Source organism: Diadema setosum, chromosome 21, assembly GCF_964275005.1.
Source record: "Diadema setosum chromosome 21, eeDiaSeto1, whole genome shotgun sequence".
Taxonomy (NCBI): domain Eukaryota; kingdom Metazoa; phylum Echinodermata; class Echinoidea; order Diadematoida; family Diadematidae; genus Diadema; species Diadema setosum.
In genome coordinates this window covers 30,223,538-30,233,903 of record NC_092705.1, presented here as the reverse complement: position 1 = coordinate 30,233,903, position 10,366 = coordinate 30,223,538, and the positions used below count along the sequence as shown (strand labels likewise).

General features: G+C 39.5%; 1 protein-coding gene across 1 annotated transcript; it reads left to right on the top strand.

The window, feature by feature from the left end:
• The first annotated feature begins 252 nt into the window (after window positions 1-252).
• Window positions 253-1,672, top strand: LOC140244716 (uncharacterized). The gene has a single exon (XM_072324332.1). The coding sequence runs from the start codon at window positions 292-294 to the stop codon at window positions 1,186-1,188; it is 897 nt and encodes a 298-aa protein (XP_072180433.1). The 5' UTR covers window positions 253-291; the 3' UTR covers window positions 1,189-1,672.
• Window positions 1,673-10,366: the final 8,694 nt, after the last annotated feature.

Genomic DNA, 10,366 nt, shown 5'->3' with positions numbered 1-10,366 from the left:
TCAGTCTAACAAAAAACAACCAATTTCCGACAAAACTCGAACAAAGCAAAGCAAAAGCAAAAACAAAGCAAAAAAAAAATGCAACATAATCTTAATCCATCAGAACAGAAACATGACGTACATGAACATGCACGGCAGTGTTAGCAATAAAGCAACAATATAGTATAAATCAACATTAGCATTGAGTAAATTCTATTTGTACCAAGAATTATTTAATAGAAGTATCTTAAACGTTATATCTTACAGGGAAAGCCAAGTGAACCAACCAATGACGTCAGAATTGACACTATTATGACGTATGAGGAAGGTTTTCGGTTTGTACGCGACGTTCTAGGTGTGACGTCACCTGAAGACAAGATGACCTCTGACCCAAAAGGACTCCTGGACGATATCGTGTATCATTGGCGGCAAGTCATCCCATACCAGACAATTCATAGCATAGCCACACCCAACAAAGACAGGCGCCGCCCTGCACTATTGGAGATCAAGAACGATATATGGGCAAAATATGGGGGTCGCTGCTACCACAATAATGTGGGATGTTACATGGTAGTAAAAGCTCTGGGTTACCAGGCAACCCTGGTGCCAGGTGACGTCCTTGAGACCAAAAGCTGTCACGTGGTCATCATGGTATTCAACCTATCTGGAGAAGGCAGCAAGCACATGTTGGATGTAGGAACAGGGAGCTTTCCGACATTCCAGTTAATCCCGCTGGATTTTGAGAGGGAATCTCCCGAGTACCACGAGTCCTTCTTGCGCTACAAATTAGTACGACAAGGTGACGTCATCTTGCGCATCCACAACGCGGAAAGTGATCCAGTGGGAGCGGCTTGTTTCGAGAAAACCTTGCAGGACGGATGGTACACTTACGTGGAGATTCATCATGAAATGCCCGTAAGGGTCTCTTATTTTGATGACGTGATGTCGATGTTATATACTGAGATATCTGAGGAGAACCCACTTCTAAGTAATGTGTGGTGTATGGTCTTTCCTAACCGCCGACTCCTTTCGATCAGGAACACCACTCTCTTGATAGAGAACGAGAATGGTCAGGTGGAAAAATCGTACTTCCGGTCACGTGAAGAGATGATCGAAACTTTTTCTCGCTTCTTTCCTCAGTTCAGTGAAGATGTGTTGAATGCTGCTATGGATGATGGGAATATCACTCTGGACTTTAACAGGAAGTAGTTGCCATCAGTTTCTTTGATTATTTAGATTAACTACAATTGACGTCATTCAGACCACCAAACTTCCCCCCTTCAGAAGGAAAAAAAAAAGAATTCAGTTTCCAATGACTAAAACCACAAATAATTGTCATTTTGGAACCCGTGAAACATATTAGATTATCAGCGATTCATGAAGAAGTTATCCGTTCTTCGACTTTCAAAAGATTGTCTAAAATGTAAAAGAAAAAAAAAAAAAACCGGGGTGCAACATGGAGCTACTCCGGGAACTGTATTAAGAAAAATTGACTTGGTCCTCCAGAAGCTCCAACAGATACTAAGTCGAGTTTGACAATGTATTTTGCAAAATCTTCTATCATTATATACTGCATAAATTCCCTACATTTTGAATAAAGGTTTTACTATCTACGTGTAAATTGTAGAATAGCACCATCTAAATGCAGATCTATATTTGAACCGTTTAGATTTATTTTAGCGCATGGAGAGTCAGTAACCGTTCGAAAAATTCTAGCCTTTTGCTGGCTAAATTATATATTTGCAACATACAATTTACATAGTTGCATTGTGTTTTTATTCCAGTGCCTGTGAGAGTTATTGATGAATAGATTTTACATCAATCAAATTAGTCATCATACATTTGTTCAAAAATGACGACTAAAGTAACGTGGTAACAAGGCGTAACAGTGATTTGTTAATGATTGATCTCTTAAATTTCATTAAACCGACGCTAGTCATGATTCAAACTGAAATACAAAAAGAAAAGACACAGTATTGTTGTAATATATAGGTCTTCGAACATACACACAAACAAAAATTAATAGTAAAGAGACATAATGACTTTTTATGCTTCCATTTTTATTTGAGAAATGTACATTTTTTCGGATCACCAAATATTTTCAGATTTATAGACTTTTTTTCCGACCAAAACTTGGCACCAGAGATAAAACAGGTGATAAAACTTCTTGTATACTAGACCCTGATGTATTTATGATACATATTATTTATATATATATATAATTATGAATGCTTATGTGATAATATCAAAATCACCTGGCAAAGGACAGGGTGCCCGAAAATTTGTGCTATATAAAGTAAACTGTATAACTGTTGATGAAAAGATGCAAAGAAGAGTAGTAAAAGGAATCTGTGTTCTTCAAAAGGAAAAGTTATGTGCTATGTAGATTAAAACAGTAACACGGAGAAAGGGAGCAAACGATATCTAGTATATTTTCATAAAGGTACAAATAATGTTATATATGAGCGCGATGTTGCTAAGATGAAGCCCACTGTCTTGGGGACAGTATCATGAACCTCAATCTCAAGAGCTTCTCTGACTTGTCGTTGGTACCAGTAACGGGGACTTGAGTAATGAGCTTGCTTTCATTCCATATAGAATTCTGTGTTCACAGGTGTGAGCATGGTGGATGATTGCAGACTTGTCCCGTTCGTCCCGTCGGCCATGGGCCTAGTGCTCCTTCAACCAACTGGCGAAGGGTCGGCCTGTCTCTCCGATGAAGACCTTACCGCATTCACAAGGAATGCGGTAGACTCCAGGAAGGTTCTTGGAGTGTCGTTTGTCCTTGTATGTGGTGAGATAAAAGACATTGGAATGCACTTTCCCCTCGACTCAGCATAACTTGCATGTTCCTGTGATATCAATGTGACTAACAAAAGACATGGCGAGGGAACATGCAAGTTATGCTGAGTCGAGGCGAAGGTGCATTCCAATGTCTTTTGTTAAACATATCAGTACTTTAGCAATTAATGACAGATGAGATCACAACAGGAATATTGGTTTGGAAGGATTTTTGCGGGCGTATCCAGGTAATCTAAAGAAAAATAGAAGAAAATTGTTAAAATATATGGAATGTTTCTAGATATTCGTTTTACCGCAAAAGTGATGTTGAGGGTATTATCATGAATCAACACAAAATCAACATGCATTTGTATTTCGGCTTCTCTCAGAATCCTCTGGATCTTGTGAGGCTGTTCCCAGCCATGGGAGGATTACTCTCGACCTGGGCTGGGTTCCACTATCGTTCCTGTATAGTGAGACCTCAATAGAAATCTTGTGTGGGAGGTAGCTGTGGCAGTTCCCTGGATAGGTGAGCTTGGTCGCTGACCTCATATGCTCGCTTAACCGAAGTATCTAAAAGCCGTGTCACACCTTTCCGGGCAAGCTACGCGGGCTTGTGGCGAGTAGGGATTTTCCAGTACGCAGGAGAATTTTTTTGCGGGCGGACAAAAATGTTTGCGAGTTTTGCACTTTTGTTTTACCTGCTAGACGCGTGGTACTTACCTTCTACTTGCGTGTATTCCATGTGACCTGCGTGAGAGCTTTGAAACCGATCAGTTTTCCGTTACGAGCGACTTACGGGTACTTCGAAGTACCGGCGTTGAAGTTGCTTGCGAGGTGCTGCCGGTAAGGGTCTCCTACTGGTGTTCTGCTTGTACTCTGCGGGCCAACCCCCGCGACTCACCCGGAACGAGTTTTGAGCATGCTCAAGGCCTTGTCACACCGTGTCTGGGGAAACCTTGCGGGTTGACTTGCGGCGATTTTTTTTTTTTTTTTTGCTACCCGGACCTCCAAGCAGTTGGACCGCACCTGGCAGTACCTAGCGCGCTTCTAGCCCGGAGGTCCGATTTACTGGCAGCCAAGTTTTGAGCATGACCAAAACTTTTTCCGGGTGAGTCGCAGGGATTTCCCACAGAGGTCCACGCAGAACGCCAGTAGGAGGCCCCTAGCGGCAGCACCTCGCAGGCAACTCCCACGCAGGTACTTCGCAGTCCCCGTATGCAGCCAAGAAAATGACATTCTGTGGGACTCCTGCCATTCCTTCAGAGGAATTCCTTTACTGAGTTGTCAGCCCCCATGCGCCTGGCACACAGGTCACACAGAATACCCGCAAGTAGAACTTAAGTAGAAGCAAGTAAGACACATGCAAAACTCGCCCAAATCCTTGTCCGCCCTCAGAAATTGTCCGGTATGCTGGAAAATCCCCACACGCAACAAGCCCACGTAGCTTGCCCGGAAAGGTGTGACAGGGCCTAAACATGGTTGCGAGTAGAAAGGATTTGCGTGCGCACCTCCGGGCCACTACGGGTGAGATACGTGCTAGGTACTGTCATGTCCGGGTCATCTGCGGGGACCTCCGGGTAGTAAAAATTGCTCTTCGCAAGTCGCAAACAAGGCTTGCCCGGAAAGGTGTGACATGGCCTTAAGCCACACTTTGGGTCGGAGCGTCGCTGTCTGGAAGTGCTGTCTCTTTAAAGTTTTTCATAACAGATTTGCGATGATAGGGGACAATGGAGACCCCATCGCTGCTCCTTCTGTTTGCTGGTAGAAAGTGTCTCTCCATCTGAAAGACGTGAGAGAGGTGGAATTGAGGCACATATCATGGGAGTCATGGATCTCTGACGGAGACAGTTTGGTCCTATCTGGTAGAGTTCCGTCAGATTAAAGTCTCTTTAGGATGGACGCGCACGCATCCTTGATTGATTGATTTTATTTCCGAAAAATAAAATATGTACATCATTTCTTATTGAATAATACAAAGAAATTATCACAAAAGTACATGAAACTGCGGCTGGATGGCCCTACTCAGCTCCGCCCTCATGGTGGAGCTGTTCTACCGAGGGTTCCACAAGAAAAGACACTCGGTATATCTGAGTTAACATACGAAGTTGTATCAACAAAAAATACACTTCAAAAAATTAAAATAACATCCACTTCTACACTTCAGCTATATAAACAATATTACCTTAACTGCCACACTCGTGAATAGCGATTCAACATCGGAACTGACGCGGAGATCACTATTAGAGACTGTCATTTGACAGACCTTGTCAGTGAATTGTTTGGAGTTCTTCACGTGATGTACATTCATTTTGGATAACAAGGGACTGTAGGATAGCAGCCAGGTGTTGGGCCAGGGCGTACGTGGGAGAGCCCCTGGTTGAAATGATATGTCTGAGTGGAATGGCAGGTTTGTGGATCTTTGGCCCTGGTTATAATCATTGAACAGTGGACTCCGTTGTAACGAAATCCTCTGGACCGGCAGTTTTCTTTTGATATATCAACAATATTAGTCATAACCAAAGAAATAATAAAAACATAGAGCGATTGTATAATTTGTGGCATGGAGTTTTACTTCGTTGTAACGGAATTTTGTTATAACCGTGCTTGTTATAACGGGAGTGTACTGCAACAATATGGCCTATTCTCTTGGGATTTTAGTTTTCCTGTCATCAAAGCGGAAACAAAGTTTTGTCAAAGTCACTGAGGTAGCAAGTATTCAAACTATGTTTCTTTGTGCTCTACATTGCATTCATCCATCGACCTTGCTCTCCATTGCCTTCGTCGTTCACCGTCCTTGTCCTTAAAGGCTTTGGCACATCGAGTACGGTAAAATCAACGGTACGGTTTTAAAGGAACCATGTCTGGTTCTGCTGCAATATCACTTCCACGCTAATAATTTTTCTACAAAATAGATATTCAACTGGTGTTTGTTTGTTTGTTTGTTTTTGTCGGGACCACCACTAGTAAGGTAGGACCTATGTAGTAACGAACGAGCCACTCAAAACTGACTTGTCACCAAGGGCCTTCTAAAAACCTCCAGTTACAATTGGCATGGAACTCTTCAGCAAATTGGTGAGCAATAATCCTCTCTTCATAGTTAATAATATTATGATATTTCTATATGATGAACTATTCACTTATCTAAAGGGTAGACTATTTGATTTGGAACTTTTCTTTCCTAGTTTCTCTACAGAAAAGTTATTGAAAGTTGTGACAGGTGCAGCAAATACGAGGCTTTAATGTGATGGAAACAGCTTCTATTATACTATACGCAACTGCCATAACTGCCATGTCACATTCTAGGAGTACTAGGTGTTACAAAAAACATTTCCCACTTTTGATCCTTAATAGTTCAAAAACTGTATATCAGATAACACTGACATTGATATGAGCAATAGCTGAATATTGTACAATTTTGTTGGAGGTAATTTTAAAATGTTAGCATAAACATCAGTTTCATCAAAATCAAGATTTATTTTGAAGTTAGGTGTCAGATTTTGCTCTGTTTTCAACCCTTTGTACAAAATTGTAATTTTGCACAGGGGTCAGTTGGTGTGTATTGGAGTGTGTGGTTAACACCCTGACAATGGTAATATAATACATGTATATCACTTGGAGAAAAATTCTCATGACATTACTTTGCGAGCCATTTTTTAAATATGGAAAAACATAGTAAACACGCATATTAAAGTGCTCCCACTTCCCACTATCAACTCCTTTCCAATAAACACATGCTCCAAGCTTGCGAATTTCCTGATTTCAATATTAGTCACCTGTAAACGCTCATAATCCACAAGTCAAATACTTGCAATGTCCATGAACCAGCCTTAGTTAAGCAGTTTAAACAGTCTTGATTGGTCATTTTCGGTTATTTCTTTTACGGCCTTTCATCGAATCCTATATCTCGCCTGTAATTGTGTACGATAATCATGATTATGAAAACTGTAATGAACTCCTTCATCTGAAACATGCAAGCTGGAAAAAAAAAAAACATTTCGGTAATTGTCACGTTCATAAAACAAACTTACAGGTAACACTGTTCATTTGACAAAGGTTCCTTAGATGAGATGATCTTTACGTTAAAGTAGACATGTACTATACCAACGATATTCACAAAATTATATCTTACAGGGAGGGCCAAGTGAAACAGGCGAGGACGTGACAATTGAAACTTTGATAACGTCAGAGGAAGGATTTCGTTTTGTACGCGATGTTCTAGGTGTGACGTCACCTGAAGACAAGATGACCTCTGACCCAAAAGGACTTCTGGACGATGTTGTGTGTCACTGGCGGCAAGTCATCCCATACCAGACAATTCATAGTGTAGCCACGCCCAACAAAGACAGGCGCCGCCCAACACTCTTCTTGATTTACAAGTTTGTGCGACAAAGCGACGTCATCTTACGCCTCCACAACGTGGAAAGCGACCCAGCGGGAGGGGCTTGGTTCAAGAAAACCTTGAAGGACGGCTGATACACTTATATCGACGTCCATGATAAAGTGCCTGTAAAATTCTCTCACTTCCATGATGTAATGTCAATCCTATATACCGAGATATCGGAGAAGAACCCACTTCCCACTAAGCTCTGGTGTATGGCCTTTCCAAACCGGCGATTCCTTGCGATCAAGAACACAACTTTCTTGGTGGAAAATGAAGAAGGCCTGGTAGAGAAATCGTACTTCCGGTCACGTGAAGAGATCATCGCCACTTTTTCTCTCTTCTTTCCTCAGTTTGCTGAAGCCACGTTGAATGCTGCTATGGATGATGAGAACATCAAACTGGACTTCAACCGGAAGTAGCCGGCTGGTATCATTTGAATGTTTGATAGTTTGACTGTCAAATGTAATCACTGACAACACTGTCTTTTTCGATAGTATGAATGTTGTGCCTTGCTCTTATGATCAAATGGTTGAACATGTCCTTTTCATTCAACTTTCCGGATCAAGTATATTTGTATCTAAATACAAAAATGGCAAAAGTCAGTGGCAGGTCATTTCGAGTAAACTATATAAAAAGAAATAGTAAGAACAATAACAATAACTTTTTTCTCTTTTTTTTTAACGACAACGTTATATATCTAACTCTGATGTTAAGGCTACATATCGTAAAGAAAGTTAAAACCTACATAGCTATATCATAATAACAACTGGCATTACTTGTTGGGGGTCTTTTTGTTTGATGGACTTGGTGGGTCGTCTTTTTAATCACATGGGCTTTGGTCATTCTTTGAATCATAATTATGCATGATAGGCGACTGTAGTGATTGATCCGGTAAAAGGAATTATAATGATAAAAGTTGTCTTTTTTTTTCTTTTTGGCTTTTCATCAGCATGGTTTGAAATATTTAGCTTCCCAATATGGACATGTATCCAAAAATGTACATATGTATGTATATATATATATATATATATATATATATATATATATATAGATATGTATATATATATATATATATATATATATATATATATATATAGATATAGATATATAGATATGTATACAGTGCGACAGATTGTTCCCTTCCGAAACGTATGCAGTGCCTTATTGTGGGTAGCACATAGTGAAAGAAATTAGACTTGAGGCGGACGTTGCTCTCGATCTTGTTCTCCCTCTTAATCAATCGAGCTTTCGGTCTGTCATCAGGCCTTCATCAGGATCTACCAACAGAACATAATATTATTTAAATGGCATAATGTGCCATGATATACATATAATGCGATGACCTATAACATCAGTCTTCTGAAGTATTACCTTTACATACACAAAATCAGTAGCATTTAATTCAATACAAAAATACAATCCAGCATCATCTCATCAACAGAAATATATAATACGTATCAAAAATGAAAGAAAAATGTGTTAATAAAAAGTATAGACGTTCTGCCCATTGTTTTCACACATAACAATACATAATAATAGTCCGTTTCTTGGATGCTCTTGCAACTGCATATTATGGAGTTGCAAGAGCATCCAAGAAACGGACCCATGACATGTTGTATAAAGATCCACAACTTTCTCTGTGACCACCCCAAATTGAATGGGGTTTTCTGTAAAATATAAGTACGATTTTATATATTTAGACTCTGAAATAGCATTAGACAGTTTAATCATATTGAAAGTTATCAATGCGGGAATCCGGTTGCCTATCATTATTATTTTTTTTTTTTTTTTGGGGGGGGGGGAGAGGGGGACATACTGTGAAACGGAAAGAAGGGTAAGTCCAAACTACCAATACTAACTCAATATTAATAATTTTGTATTCTTCTTTTTTTTTCCCCGTTCTGATAGCAAAACCGGGAGAGGCGGTAGGGTTGCAATTTATGTCCATAATCATAATATAAGGCTTTACGAAATAATGCGAATTTTCATTGAAGAGTGGAGAGATTTGTTTTTAAAAAAATTAATGAAAAAATAGAATCCAGATATTTGGTGTTATCATAATGGAAATTAAAACTATGTAGTAATATTTCGATCTCAATATGATGATTTTTTTTTCAATACGATCACTCGCGATTATACATAACAGGTTAGTTTATTTTGGGACTGACTACAGCATCGATACTTATACAGTAATAGGTCCTATTACAATGTATATCATGATATGGATATATGGCAACTAAATAAGCGTTTGTTTTCCACTCTCATATTAGAATCCGACGAGAACACCTCAAACTTCTTAAAACTTCTAAATGATATTTTTTCAATGGTAATGATTTATGATACATCTGATCTGATACCCACTTTAACAGCTTTCAAATATTTAGAATCTTAAAATCAACACCAAATGTATACAGATGATATAAGATTATATTTTGAAGATATTGACAAATTTAAATTTAAATCAGCTTTAGTCCAAGAATTTTTTTTTTTTACGAACCAGATACACATAAGGCGGAATATGCATCATGAAATAAGTTTCTTTATCATGTTACTTCAGGTAATTATTACATTTTGGACTTGCTTGACTGTGTGTTTATCTAATTCATATAAGCAGTTCTTCGATAAGTAAGGGAGAGAATCCCCCACCCCCCCCCCCCCCCCCCCGAAGTGAAGCTATATAGGTGAAAAACTATTAGTGCAACTCCATTTTAAGTGTACTTTTCTACATTAAAGAAGTTTAGGAGAGATATAACGCAGCATATTTTCATTGTTTCAATTATGAAAACGAGTAAGATAAACAATCCCTACCTAGCCAATTTTTACTTCTTATCGAATCTATCCTTATCTCATAATACTCATGTTCTCTTCTCCAATCTAAGGAGTGGTCGTGACTGTCAATGCCTCATCACATTTTTTTTTTTTTTTTGGGGGGGGGGGGAGGGGGTGGGGTTGCTCGCTCATGGTTTATCGTGCCCTTAATCCGGCAAAAGATAAGAAATCACATTCACAAGGATTTGTGTCATTCGCGTCATAAACGAGCATACTTGCACAAACTTTTAATGGGTGAGAAAAAGACCTCTTCGTCTACAGTTGCGCCTTCCACGTGTTTGCTGCGCATGTATTACCCGGTACTGACTGGGCTTACAGCATTTTAAATACCATCTCGTATGTGCAGCAACGAACATTCTGGGTCTCTGATTCCGCTGATTGTTTAAACTTGAG

Bases quoted from the DNA above. Each gene is read 5' to 3' on its own strand.
- LOC140244716 (XM_072324332.1), top strand. From the start codon at position 292: ATGACGTATGAGGAAGGTTTTCGGTTTGTACGCGACGTTCTAGGTGTG.